Below are 15,250 nucleotides of genomic sequence, written 5' to 3' on the forward strand. Positions count from 1 at the left end.
AGGCCCTTCAGCCCAACAAGTCCACACCAATCCTCCAAAGAGTAACCCTCCCAAACCCATTCCCCTACCCTATATTTACCCCTGACTAATGCACCTAACCTACACATCCCTGAACACTACTGGCAATTTCTCATGGCCAATTCACCTGACCTACACATCTTTGGATTGTGGGAGAAAGCCGGAGCAAACCCACGCAGACACGGGGAGAATGTGCAAACTCCACACAGGCAGTTGCCCGAGGGTGGAATCGAACCCGGGTCCCTGGTGCTGTGAGGCAGCAGCGCTAACCACTGAGCCACCAAAGCAATTTAGAATGGCCCATCCACCTAACCTGCAATGGACTGTGGGAGGAAACCCACACAAACACGGGGAGAATGTACAAACTCCACACGGACAGTTGCCTGAGGGTGGAATCGGAACTCAAACGCCTGGCACTGCTAACCACCGAGCCACCATGCCACCCCAGCGCATAGCAAATATCATCAGACCATGCAAGAGATGTTATGATTAGATTAAATTAGATTCCCTACAGTGTGGAAACAGGCCCTTCAGCCCAACAAGTCCACACCGACCCTCTGAAGAGTAACCCACCCAGACCCAGTCCCAGTCCCCTACCCTATATTTCCCTCTGACTAATGCACCTAACACTACAGGCAATTTCCCATGGCCAATTCACCCTGACCTGCACATCTTTGGACTGTGGGAGGAAACCGGAGCACCCGGAGGAAACCCACACAGACACAGGGAGAATGTGCAAACTCCACACAGACAGTTGCCCGAGGCTGGAATTGAACCCGGGTCCCTGGTGCTGTGAGGCAGCAGTGCTAACCACTGAGCCACCGTGCCACCCCGTGCCCTGGTCTGGACCAGACCAAACCCCCCCTCCAATTATTCGCAAAATAGTCCAGTCCCTAACCATTTCTTATTTGAAAGGTAAATGCAAGGTGCAATTCGATTGGTCAAACGACCGGATTTAAGCAAAACACACTTTATTCATCCCCGATAGTTAAACTGCAACAAAGGAGAGAAAGAATTAGAATAACTGCACTCCGCGATTTTTGTGAAGATTTGTAGCTCGTGTTGCGGTTGAGGTTGTAAGTTTGCTCACTGAGCTGGGAGGTTCCTTCTCAGACGTTTTGTCACTATGCGAGATAACATCATCTTCACTCTAATGGAAAGCTTAACAGAATAATACAGAAACTATCACTAATTAACTGTTCCAATATAGTAATGTCTCACACTCTCTTGAAAAAAGGCAAATTCAGAGCCCAAATTGTCTCACATGTAACTCCAGCAGCTGTAACCGAGAGAGGTTATAAACCCCCAACTGCTGAAAGCTAAACTTAAATCTTCTGGCTGTGTGGGAGCTTGACCCCACCCATCCAGTCTGCTTCTATTGTTACAGCTTTTAAAAAAAAACCAAGGCCTCACAAGCTGCTTACTCTAGTGGTTCTGGTAGACTGCTCGATGCCTTAAAACCTCTCTTCAAAAAAAAAACCCAGAACTAAATATACAGCTTCAAGCCACAGTGTTGTCACAAAGGCAAGATAGAGAGGTTAATAAGAAGCAGGAGTGGAAGTAAGGCCATTCGGCCCATAGAGTCCACTCTGCCATTCAATCATGGCTGATGGGCATTTCAACACCACTTACCCGCACTCTCCCTGTATCCCTTAATTCCTTGCGAGATTAAGAATTTATCAATCTCTGCCTTGAAGACATTTAATGCCCTGGCCTCCACTGCGCTCCGTGGCAATGAATTCCACAGGCCCACCACTCTCTGGTTGAAGAAATGTCTCCTCATTACCGTTCTAAATTGACCTCCCTCTAATTCTAAGGCTGTGCCCCTGGGTCCTAGTCTCCCCTGCCCGGCGGAAACAATTTCCCAACGTCCACCCTTTCTAAGCCATGCATTATAGTTTAACAGCTGATGGTTTAACATTAAGGCGATGAGGAGAGGAATTGAAAGCATGTCCTCAGATAATGGTTTAAAGATTATATTATAGTTACATATATTCAGATGGAAGAGCTGGTTCTCCATAAACAGGAAAAAAAAACAATGTCCATGCATTGTGCCTTTTCAACTTGGGTGCTTTCCTCATGGCTGTGTCTCGACCAATCGGTGTTGACTTGCCTCAGTTTGATTTCAATCAAAACAAAAACTCTTCCCTGCTGCATTCTCCATGGCAACAGATCTACCAATCAGAACCACCTTGCTAACCAGTGAGCACCTTCTTCTCATGCCAATGGTTGCTCCTGTTGGAGATTTGCTATTCTTGCGATTCTGTCCTGAAGAGACCAAGATCGAAAATTGTGATAGCATGTCTATTCTCACAGCGGTATTGTGTGTTCCCAGTGGTGCTATATAATATAATGTGCATTGCTTTACCTGTCAATTTCCAAACATTTTGATCGTTTTCCTTTTGATCCACTTTGAGCTCTCCTGCTCCAGGCTTTCTATGAATCAGAATTCACATTCATTGCTCATATTCCACAGGTAGGCAAGGCTCTCAGTTTGACACTGACCAAGCCCTGTTCCTCTGGCAATGCAACATTCTCTCTGTACCGTGCTGAGGTGTTAGCCGAGGTGATAGGCTGATGCTCATATTGGGTCATCGTAAGTGGTAATGCCACTGTGGTACAGAGCTGCCAGCTTTTTTCATTTATTCGTGGGATCTGGGCATCGCTGGCTGGGCATCATTCATTTATTACCCATCCCTACCCACCCTCTGAAGGCGCCAGTGAGCTGATGCCCTACTGGACCCACTGCGTTTGGGGTAGGAACACCCACAATGCCTTTGGGGAGGGGATTCCAGGATTCCGACCCAGTGACACTGATGGAACGGCGATATATTTCCAAGTCAGGATGGTGAATGGCTCAGAGAGGAACTCACAGAAGGTGGTGTTCCCATGTCCTTGTCCTTCTAGGTGGAAGTAGTCGTGGGATTGTGAAGGTGCTGCCTGAGGATCTTTGGTGAATTGCTGAAGAGCATCTTGTAGATGGTACACCCTGCTGCTACTGAGCGTCGGTGGGGGAGAGAGTGGATGGGTTATGGTTAGGGTTAGGGTTAGTGGATGTGATTCCAATCAAACAGGCTGCTTTGTCCTGGATGGTGTCAAGTCTCTTGAGTGTTGTTGGGGCTGCCCCCATCCAGGGGCAAGTGGGGAGTATTCCATCACAATCCTGACTCGTGCCTTATAGATGGTGGACAGGCTTTGGGGAGTCAGGAGGTCAGTTTCTCGCTGCAGGATTCCCAGCCTCTGACCTGCTCTTGTAACCACTGTGTTTGTGTGGCTAGTCCAGTTCAGTTCAGTTTCTGGTCAAGGGTAACCCCTAGAACATTGAAATTGGGGATTAATTGATGGTAATGCCATTGAATATCAAGGGGTGATGGTCAGGCTGTCTCTTGAGATGGTCATTATCTGGCACTTGTGTGATATGAATGTTACTTGCCCCTTGTCAACCCAAGCCTGGATATTGTTCGGATCTTGGTGTATTTCAACATGAACTGATTCAGTATCTGCGGAGTCGGGAAGGATGCTGAATATTGTGTGATCATTGGCAAACATTCCCACTTCTGACCTAATGAGGGAGGGAAGGTCATTGATGAAGCAGCTGAAGGTGGTTGGGCTCTAGGACACTATGAGGAGAAAGTGAGGACTGCAGATGCTGGAGATCAGAGCTGAAAATGTGTTGCTGGAAAAGCGCAGCAGGTCAGGCAGCATCCAAGGAGCAGGAGAATTGACGTTTCGGGCATAAGCCCTTCTTCAGGAATGAGGAAAGTGTGTCCAGCAGGCTAAGATAAAAGGTAGGGAGGAGGGACTTGGGGGAGGGCTTTGGAAATGCGATAGGTGGAGGGAGGTCAAGGTGAGGGTGATAGGCCGGAGTGGGGTGGGAGCGGAGAGGTCAGGAAGAAGATTGCAGGTTAGGAAGTCGGTGCTGAGTTCGAGGGATTTGACTGAGACAAGGTGGGGGGAGGGGAAATGAGGAAACTGGAGAAATCTGAGTTCATCCCTTGTGGTTGGAGGGTTCCCAGGTAGAAGATGAGGTGCTCTTCCTCCAACCATCGTGTTGCCATGGTCTGGCGATGGAGGAGTCCAAGGACCTGCACGTCCTTGGTGGAGTGGGAGGGGGAGTTGAAGTGTTGAGCCACGGGGCGGTTGGGTTGGTTGGTCCGGGTGTCCCAGAGGTGTTCTCTGAAACATTCCGCAAGTAGGCGGCCTGTCTCCCCAATATAGAGGAGGCCACATCGGGTGCAGCAGATGCAATAGATGATGTGTGTGGAGGTGCAGGTGAATTTGTGGCGGATATGGAAGTGTCCCTTGGGGCCTTGGAGGGAAGTAAGGGGGGAGGTGTGGGCGCAAGTTTTGCATTTCTTGCGGTTGCAGGGGAAGGTGCTGGGAGTGGAGGTTGGGTTGGTGGGGGGTGTGGACCTGACGAGGGAGTCACGGATCAGCGTTCCGAACACCTACCACCCACCAACCTCCATGTACAGCGTATCATCCGCCGTCATTTCTACCACCTCCAAACGGACCCCACCACCAGTGATATATTTCCCTCCCCTCCCCTATCAGCGTTCCGAAAAGACCACTCCCTCCGTGACTCCCTCGTCAGGTCCACACCCCCCACCAACCCAACCTCCACTCCCAGCACCTTCCCCTGCAACCGCAAGAAATACAAAACTTGTGCCCACACCTCCCCCCTTACTTCCCTCCAAGGCCCCAAGGGACACTTCCATATCTGCTACAAATTCACCTGCAACTCCACACACATTATTTACTGCATCCGCTGCACCCGATGTGGCCTCCTCTATATTGGGGAGACAGGCCGCCTACTTGCGGAACGTTTCAGAGAACACCTCTGGGACACTCGGATCAACCAACCCAACCACCCCGTAGCCCAACACTTTAACTCCCCCTCCCACTCCACCAAGGATATGCAGGTCCTTGGACTCCTCCATCGCCAGACCACAACAACACGACGGTTGGAGGAAGAGCACCTCATCTTCCGCCTGGGAGCCCTCCAACCACAAGGGATGAACTCAGATTTCTCCAGTTTCCTCATTTCCCCTCCCCCCACCCTGTCTCAGTCAAATCCCTCGAACTCAGCACCGCCTTCCTAACCTGCAATCTTCTTCCTGACCTTTCCGTCCCCACCCCACTCCGGCCTATCACCCTCACCTTGACCTCCCTCCACCTATCGCATTTCCAACGCCCCTCCCCCAAGTCCCTCCTCCCTACCTTTTATCTTAGCCTGCTGGACACACTTTCCTCATTCCTGAAGAAGGTCTTATGCCCGAAACGTCGATTCTCCTGTTCCTTGGATGCTGCCTGACCTGCTGCGCTTTTCCAGCAACACATTTTCAACCCTAGGACACTACCCTGAGGGACTCCTGCAGAGATGTCTTGGAGCTGAGATGACTGATCTCCAACAACCACAACCATCTTCCTTTGTGCCAGTGGAGAGTTTGTCCCCCTGATGCCCACTGATTCCAGTTTTGCCAGGGCTCATTGATGCCACACTTGGTTGAATGCAGCCTTGATGTCAAGGGCTGTCACTCTCACCTCCCCTCTGGAATTCAGCTCTTTAGTCCATGTTCGAACCAAGGCTGTAATGAGGTCAGGAGCTGAGTGACCCTGGGGGAACCCTAACAGGGCGTCACTGAGCAGGTTATTGCTGAGCAGGTGCTGCTGATAGCACTGTTGGTGACACCTTCCATCACTTTACTGATGATCGAGAGGAGACAGATGGGGCAGTAGTTGGCCGGGTTGGATTTATCCTGCTTTTTATGTGCAGGACATACCTGGGCAATTTTCCGCATTGTCGGGTGGGTGCCGGTGTTGTCACTGTACTGGAACAGCTTGGCTTGGGGAGCAACAAGTTCTGCAGCACAAGTCTTCAGGACTATTGCTGGAATGGTGTCAGGGCCCATAGCCTTTGCAGTATCCAGCGTCTCCTACCGTTTCTTGATATCACGTGGAGAGAATCGGATTGGCTGGAGACTGGTATCTGTGATGCTGGGGACCACTGGAGGAGGCTGAGATGGATCACCCACTCGGCACTTTTGTATAACGGAAAATGTGGATAATCATCGCTACCCGTTGGAATAAATGAAGTGCTTCAGCCAGCTCTGTTTAAAGGGTGGGCATTTTTTGAGGGATCAGACTGTGATCCGATTTCAGATCGTAGGAATCTCCAGATTCCTGGCGGACGTGGCATTGGAAGAGGGAGAGGAGTCTGTGGTTCATTTTGAAGCTATGGGAGATCTATGCTTCTGGACTGGATCACTATCCTTATGTCAGTCACATGGTGCTGGATGCAAGTCCTACTCCCGAGATTTGAGCTCGGAATGTCTACGCTGACATTCCAAGATGTTACAAATGGAGTGCTGCATTCTCATAGAACCATGCACATAGAACGTAGAACAATACAGCGTAGAACAGGCCCTTCGGCCCTTCATCCTGCACCGACCTGTGAACTATTCTAAGCTCATCCCCCTACACTATCCCATCATCATCCATGCGCTTAATGCAGGCCATTCAACCCCCCTCCACCCTCCTCCAAGCCTATGTCATCTCTATTTGGACCAATCCAGTCAGTCACCACCCCCTCCCTCCCACTCCATTCTATCCACATAGCTCTGCTGGCTGATATCTGATGATGATTTCTCTTGGATGAGACATGAAGTTGATACCTTATTTGGACAAAAAAGACCCACGATGCTGGGGGAGAGGGCGAAAGGGGCAACGATGTCCTGCCAGTACCACCTATCCAGAGTCACCACCCGATGCCATCGTTGTGAAGAGCCCCTTCACCCTCTCACCCCCTTCACCCCCTTCACCCCTTCACCCCATCACCCCCTTCAACCTCTCACCGCATCACCCCCTTCACCCCCATCACCCCCTTCACCCTCTCACCCCATCACCCCCTTCACCCCCTTCACCCCCATCACCCCCATCACCCCCTTCACCCCCTTCACCCCATCACACCCCATCACCCCCTTCACCCCCTTCACCCCCATCACCCCCTTCACCCCCTTCACCCCATCACACCCTCTCACCCCCTTCACCCCTTCACCCCTTCACCCCATCACCCCCTCAACCTCTCACCGCATCACCCCCTTCACCCCCATCACCCTCTTCACCCTCTCACCCCTATCACCCCCTTCACCCCTATCACCCCTTCACCCCATCACCCCCTTCACCTCCATCACCCCGTTCATCCTCTCACCCCCTTCACCCTCATCACCCTCTTCACCCTCTCACCCCCTTCACCCCATCACCCCTTCACCCCATCACCCCCTTCACCCTCTCACCCCTTCACCCCTTCACTCCATCACCCTCTTCACCCTCTCACTCCCTTCACCCCCATCACCCCCTTCACCCCCTTCACCCTCTCACCCCTTCACCCTCTCACCCCCTTCACCCTCTCACCCCCTTCACGCTCTCACCCCCTTCACGCTCTCAACCCCTCACCCCTTCACGCTCTCACCTCTTTCACCCTCTCACCCTCTCACCTCCATCACCCCCTTCCCCTTCATGCTCTCACCCCCTCACCCCTTCACCCTCTCACCTCTTTCACCCTCTCACCCCCTTCACCCCCTTCACCCTCTCACCCCTTCACCCTCTCACCCCTTCACCCTCTCACCCCCTTCACCCTCTCACCCTCTCACCCCTTCATCCTCTCACCCCCTTCACCCTCTCACCCCTTCATCCTCTCACCCCCTTCACCCTCTCACCCTCTCACCTCCTTCACCCCTTCACCCTCTCACCCTCTAACCTCCTTCACCCCCCTTCCTCCTACACCCTTTCACTCTCTCAGTCTTTCCCCCTTCACCCCTTACCCTGCCCCCCCTTCGCTCTTTCCCCTTCACCCTCTCACCCCCTTCACCCTCTCACCCCTTCACGCTCTCACCCCCTTCACACTCTCACCCCCTCACTCCCTCACCCCTTCACCCTCTCACCTCTTTCACCCCCTTCCCCTTCACCCTCTCACCCCCTTCACCCTCTCACCCCCTTCACCCTCTCACCCCTTCATCCTCTCACCCCTTCACCCTCTCACCCCTTCACCCTCTCACCCTCTCACCCCTTCACCCACTCACCCCTTCACCCTCTCACCCTCTCACCCCCTTCACCCTCTTACCCCCTTCACCCTCTCATCCCCTTCACCCCCTCACCCCTTCACCCTCTCACCCTCTCACCCCTTCACCCTCTCACCCTCTCACCCCTTCACCCTCTCACCCCTTCACCCTCTCACCTTCTCACCCCTTCACCCTCTCACCCTCTCACCCCTTTACCCTCTCACCCCCTCACCCCTTCACCCTCTCACCTTTTTCACCCCCTTCCCCTTCACCCTCTCACCCCCTTCACCCTCTCACCCCCTTCACCCTCTCACCCCTTCATCCTCTCACCCCTTCACCCTCTCACCCCTTCACCCTCTCACCCTCTCACCCCTTCACCCACTCACCCCCTTCACCCTCTCACCTTCTTACCCCTTCACCCTCTCACCCTCTCACCCCTTCACCCTCTCACCCCTTTACCCTCTCACCCTCTCACCTCCTTCACCCCCTTCCCCCCTTCCTCCTTCACCCTTTCACTCTCTCAGTCTTTCCCCCTTCGCCCCTTACCCTGTCCCCCCTTTGCTCTTTCCCCATCACCCTATCACCCCTTCACCCCCTTCCCCCTCTCACCCCCTTCACCTTCTCACCTCTTCCCCCTCTCACCCCCTTCACCCTCTCACTCTCTTACCCCCTTCACCCTCTCACCCCCTTCACCCTCTCACCCTCTCACCCCTTCACCCTCTCACCCCCTTCACCCTCTCACCCTCTCACCCTCTCACCTCCTTCACCCTCTCACCCCTTCACCCTCTCACCCACTTCACCCTCTCACCCTCTCACCTCCTTCACCCCCTTCCCCCTTCCTCCTTCACCCTTTCACTCTCTCAGTCTTTCCCCCTTCACCCCTTACCCTGTCCCCCCTTTGCTCTTTCCCCATCACCCTATCACCCCTTCACCCCCTTCCCCCTCTCACCCCCTTCACCTTCTCACCTCTTCCCCCTCTCACCCCCTTCACCCTCTCACTCTCTTACCCCCTTCACCCTCTCACCCCCTTCACCCTCTCACCCTCTCACCCCCTTCACCCTCTCACCCCTTCACCCTCTCACCCCCTTCACCCCTTCACCCCTTCACCCTCTCACCCACTTCACCCTCTCACCCTCTCACCCCTTCACCCTCTCACCCACTTCACTCTCTCACCTCTCACCCCTTCACCCTCTCACCTCCTTCACCCTCTCACCCCTTCACCCTCTCACCCACTTCACCCTCTCACCCTATCACCCCTTCACCCCCTTCCCCCTCTCACCCCCTTCAGCTTCTTTTCCCTTTCGCCCTCTTTCCCCTCTCTCCCTCTCACTCCCCTCCCCCTCTTGCCCACTGAGACATACATGGTGGCTGGTTGTGTTTCGGAAGGAGCTGGGTCTAATCTTCCCCCCCAACAGTCGCTGAATATCCTCAGGAAGGTGAGGATGGAGAAATGATCAGTAATTATCGGCATGCCGACGGATAGGGAGAAGGTGGGAAGATGATATGGGGATAGAGGATTGGCAAAGAAGCTGACTTCTGCTCCGAGTTCCTATCTGCTGATGTTTCACCCAGCCTCGGCCTGCTGTGACAGACCCTGATAGGAGCTGGGATTGTAAGATCCTGGTTGAAATACACAGCAGAGGTGGACAATGGAAACCTGCAATCCATTGAATGCCTCTCCTACATCTATTGGTCTGTGGGTGAACACTGTCAACACACTCTCTGGCTCCATCTCCCACATGACGTTTCCACCTCTCCAATTCCTGGTCTCAATTTGTTGAAAGAAATACAAGAACCCTTTGAGTCATAGAGTCACACAGCACAAAAACAGACCCTTTGACCCAAGTCATCCATGCCATCTAGATATCCTAAATTAATCTAGTCCCATTTGCCAGCACTTGGCCCATATCCCTCTAAACCCTTCCTATTCATGTCCCCATCCAGATGCCTTTTCAATGTTGTGATTGTACCAGCCTGCACCCTATCCTCTGGCAGCTCATTCCCCACACGCACCACCCTCTGTGTGAAAAAGTTGCCCCTTAGGTCCCTGTTAAATCTTTCCCCTCTCATCTTAAATCTATGCCCTCTATTTTTGGACTCCCCTACCCTGGGGAAAGGACCTTGTCTATCCACCCTACCCATACCCCGTATGATTTTACAAACGTATAGACTTTCAGCCTCCGATGCTCCTGGGGATAAAATCCTAAACTATTCAGCTTCTCCTTATAACTCAAACTCTCCGGTCTCAGTAACATCCTAGTTAGTCATTTTCACACCATTTCCAGTTTAATAGCATTCTCCTGACATCCTTCTGGGCGATCAGAACAGTACACAGTAGGGGAGACGATGGTCCTGTGCTACTATCACTGGGCTGTCAACCCAGTGACCCAAATAATGCTCTGGGGTCCTGGGTTCGAATCTCACCACAGCAGATGTGGAATTTAAATCCAGTAAGTATCTGGAATTAAGAATCTCGTGATTCCATTGTCAATTGGAAAACCCCATCTGCTTCGTTAATGCCCTTTCGGGAAGGAAACTGCCATCCTTACCCGCTCTGGCCTATACGTCATGGCTTGGCATGGGATGGACATCATCGAGGCTCTGGGACGCAGTGGCACGTGGGAGATGGACAAGAGTCAATGTGGTTGCCTCATAACTGCCCTCTGGGCAATTACAGGATGGGCAATAAATGTTGCCTAGCCAGCGACGTCCTCATCCTGTGAGTGCATGAAGGAACAAAAAAAACTGACCTCTCCAATGTCTTGTACAGACACAACATGACATCCCAACATCTAGGAGAAAGTGAGGACTGCAGGTGTTGGAGATCAGAGTCGAGAGTGTGGTGCTGGAAAAGCACAGCCGCTCAGGCAGCATCCGAGGAGAACTGATATCTCAGGCCTAAGCCCTTCGTCAGGTCTCGACACCGATGCTCAATCCTCTGACCAATGAAGGCAAGATTGCCAAACGCCTTCGTCACCACCCTATCCACCCGTGATGCCACTTTCTATGTACCTGCACCTCTAGGTCCCTCTGTTTGACCGTATGCCCCAGAGCCCTATCATTAACTGTGTAAGCTGTAGGTATAAAGGCAAAGTGATTCTCTGGTGCCCTTCAACAAGCAGTGGGCTTGCTGGATTCCCCCTGGTATTAGTGTGGCTGTGTGGAGTGTCTGTGTCCCCCCCCCCCCCGGCCTGAGTGGCCATGTCTGTCTTTGCTTGGCTCACCCTTCGCCCGTTTCTGTCTTGGTTCCACCGCAGGTCCACGAATTGTGTGATAATTTTTGCCACCGCTACATCAGCTGCTTGAAGGGCAAGATGCCTATTGACCTGGTGATAGAGGACCGCGATGGAGGCTCAAAATCTGACCTGGAGGATTTCACCGGCTCCTGCACCAGCCTCTCCGATCAGGTAGGGAGCATTTGTCCACCCGATCCCAGTCTCTCTCTCTGATGTACGGTCTGTGAAGAGAGAGCCCAAATCCAGTCCAACCCCAGTGCTCTGACTGTATTACACACCTCGAGAGCTTTGCCTTATTTGCTGCTGTGATTTTTGTAGCTTCCTTTTATAAAACATTGTCTGTGCCAGCAAAGATGGCATGTTAGCTCTGCACTGTTCTGTTTTTACTCCATTGTTTTTAGAGTTTTTGAAATGCCGCGCGAATGTGTAACATTCATTACTGCTGAATATCATCTCTCAGGGCAATTATAATGGAGGCGCCAACTTGTATCACCCAGAGAAGTTCAGGTTGTAAGCTTGCTCGCTGAGCTGGAAGGCTTGTTTTCACATCATTAGTGAGCCTCTGGTGAAGCGCTGGTGTTCTGCCCTGCTTTCTATTGATGTGAATTGGTCTCTCAAAATGGGTGATATCATTTCCCGTTCTTATTCTCAGAGGTCGGCAAATGGGGTCCAAATCGATGTCAAGATTAGAGTGTTGCTGGAAGAGCACAGCAAGTCAGGCACCATCCGAGGAGCAGGAAAGTCAAAGTTTCAACAAGAATGAGGCTGGTAGTCACCGGGGTGGAGAGATAAATGGGAGGGGCAGTGGGGATGGGGAGAAGGTAGCCGAGAGTGCAATAGGGGGGATGGAGGTTGGGATGAAGGTGATAGGTCAGAGAGGAGGGTGGAGCGGATAGTTGGGAAGGGAGATTGGCAGGTAGGACAGATCATGAGGATGGTGCTGAGCTGGAAGGTTGGAACTGGGGTAAGGTGGGGGGAGGGGAAATGAGGAAACTGGTGAAGTTCACCAAATCAATGTGTTTATTGATGAGGTTTCGGACCCCATTTACCAACCTCTCAGAAAAACTAATATCATCCACCACAACAGACCAGGATACATCAATAGAAAGTGAGATAGAACACCAGCACTTCACCAGAGGCTCACTGATGATGTTACCTAGTAGGGTGACGAAACGTCTGGAAACGAACCTTCCAGCTCAGTGAGCAAACCTACAACTGAACCTCAACCTGAGCTACAGATCTTCTCAAAACTTGCAAATTCAGAGAAGCATCGGGCAGACACATTGAGATTTCTAGGGTAGTCTTATTGCTTTGAGTTTAGTACACACGCACACACGCACACACGCACACATGCACACACACGCACACACAAACATGCGATGTGTAGTGAAACAGGCAGCCTATTTCCCAATTGGCAGAGTGTGTTGCGCTCCAGAAGGCGTGGCCTCTAGACCATCTCGGTCCAGCTCTGTTTGCCCACAGCGTGACTTGGCATGGGATAGGCATTGCTGGGCACCATCAAGGCTCTGGGGACGCGGTGGTGTGTGGGAGATGGGTATCTCTTTGAATTGCCATTGACCGAGGGCACACCTTGCTCCTTGGGAGAGTCTTGATGGAGGCCAATGGTAATGGACATTGCAACGCACGCCTGTGCCCGTGGGCTCTTGGGTTGGGAAACCCGAGACCAGAGTTGGAATTGGGTCGTTGTTAACCTCGGGCTTCCTGTCTTAGCAACGGTGGCTGGTTATTTTCAGTGGCTGTACTCATGGACCATTGGAATCTCATCAGGCGCATTGACATCATCATCATCATCAGTGATGATCCCTCGAGGGGTTGGATGACTCTCTCTCTCTCTCTCTCTGTCTCCCCCTCCTCTTTTGTTGCTGTGGGTGATGAAGTGACCAATGGCGGTGTCACATTCTTTCTGCCCACAGGTGGCATCTGCTGGAGTTGGGGGGGTGGGGGGGGGGGGGGGGGTGGAAGCGTTGCCGGAGGTTGGTGGTTGGGATATTGGCACATTGGTTCCACCACCCACGTATCTGTCAGAAATGGCGGGCACCTCAAGTGGAGGGGGTGGGCGCTATCGAAAGAATACCAGAGCATTACGAAGTGAAATTAAAAGGTTGGATCCCGCTGGACTGACCTCCCCCCAGATATTATTGCATTCTTGCTTCTGAAGCAGGGAGACAGAATGAACATTAGTGCTATGACGGGGTGCTTTAACCTGACTCACAGCCATTCAATTCCTTTCGATATGTTGAAGTGTACTTAAAACCCCTGAAAGATCGGATAACGATCTGTTTTAGTGATGTTTGTCTACGGGTAAATCATTGAATCCCTACGGTGTGGAAGCAGGCCATTCAGCCCATCAAGCCCACACCAACCCTCCGAAACGCATCCCACCCAGACCCATCCCCCTACCTTCTCCCTGTAACCCTGCATCTCCCATGGCTAATCCACCTAGCCTTAACATTCCAGGACACTATGAACACTTTAGCACTGCCAATCCACCTTAGCCTGAACAGGTTTGGACTGTGTGAGGAAGCCAGAGCATCTGGGGGAAACCCGTACAGACACGGGGAGAATGTGCAATCTCCACACAGTCGCCCGAGACTGGAATCGAACCTGGGTCCCTGGCGCTGTGAGGCAGCAGTGCTAACCACTGACCCACCGTGCTGCCCGTCTCAGGGAAAATGGTCCTGTTCTAGCCCTTACCTCTTGGGAAATAGGGCCTTGATTTAACATCCAACCCTGGGGAGATATTTCCTGATGAGTGGCTCAGGCATTATTTATGTCCCCTTCATTTTGTAAAAATAAAAAAAAAAGTCTTTGGGAGGTGGGCATCGCTGGCAAGCTCGGCATTTGTCACCAATTTCCCAATTGCCTCTTGAACTGAAGGGTCCGATCAGCCATTTCAGAGGGCAGTTCAGAGTTAATCCCATTGCTGTGGGTCTGGAGTCACATGTAGACCAGACTGGGTAAGGATGGCAGATTTCTCTCCCAATAGGGGCATTAGTGAACCAGATGGGCTTTTACAAGGATTGGTAATGGCTGGCACCTTCACTACACATTGTGTTTATGGAATTTAAATTCTGCCTCCTGCTGTGGTGTGGTTTGAACCTCTATCCCCAGAATATTAACCTTGGCATACCAGTCCAGTGCACCATTAACATTAACATTGTGGGTGGCACGGTGGCACAGTGGTTAGCACTGCTGCCTCACAGCGCCTGAGACCCGGGTTCAATTCCCGCCTCAGGCGACTGACTGTGTGGAGTTTGCACGTTCTCCCCGTGTCTGCGTGGGTTTCCTCCGGGTGCTCCGGTTTCCTCCCACAGTCCAAAGATGTGCAGGGTCAGGTGAATTGGCCATGCTAAATTGCCCGTAGTGTTAGGTAAGGGGTAAATGTAGGGGTATGGGTGGGTTTCGCTTCGGCGGGTCGGTGTGGACTTGTTGGGCCGAAGGGCCTGTTTCCACACTGTAATGTAATCTAATCTAATCTAAATCATTATCTCCTTGGAATGCAATTCCTTCCCAGTACATTGTTTTTTGAGGATGTAACTCTGAAGATGGACAAGGGAGATCCAGTGGATGTAGTGTACCTGGACTTTCAGAAAGCCTTTGATAAAGTCCCACACAGGAGGTTAGTGAGCAAAATTATGGCACATGGTATTAGGGGCAAAATATTGACATGGATTGAAAATTGGTTGGCTGACAGGAAACAAAGAGTAGTGATAAACGGCTCCCTTTCAGAATGGCAGGTGGTGACCAGTGGTGTGCCGCAGGGATCAAGTGCTGGGACCACAGCCTTTTACAATGTACATTAATGATACAGATGAAGGTATTAAAAGTAATATTAGCAAATTTGCTGATGATACAAAGCTGGATGGCAGGGTGAAATGTGAGGAGGATGTTAGGAGAATACAGGGTGACCTGGAC

General features: G+C 51.9%; 1 protein-coding gene across 5 annotated transcripts in view; it reads left to right on the plus strand.

The window, feature by feature from the left end:
* The window catches only part of LOC122542948 (homeobox protein Meis1-like), a 552,868-nt gene that overhangs the window by 206,360 nt on the left and 331,258 nt on the right, over positions 1-15,250 (plus strand). For all 5 annotated transcript variants that reach the window (XM_087984102.1, XM_087984106.1, XM_087984103.1 and 2 more), the window contains exon 6: positions 11,336-11,485. In XM_087984102.1, coding sequence (XP_087840228.1) covers positions 11,336-11,485 — 150 coding nt within the window. The remainder of the gene's footprint in view (positions 1-11,335; positions 11,486-15,250) is intronic.

Source organism: Chiloscyllium plagiosum, unplaced genomic scaffold (genome assembly GCF_037043375.1).
Source record: "Chiloscyllium plagiosum isolate Xiang-an unplaced genomic scaffold, Cpla_swu_hap1 HiC_scaffold_47, whole genome shotgun sequence".
NCBI classification, from domain to species: Eukaryota; Metazoa; Chordata; class Chondrichthyes; order Orectolobiformes; family Hemiscylliidae; genus Chiloscyllium; species Chiloscyllium plagiosum.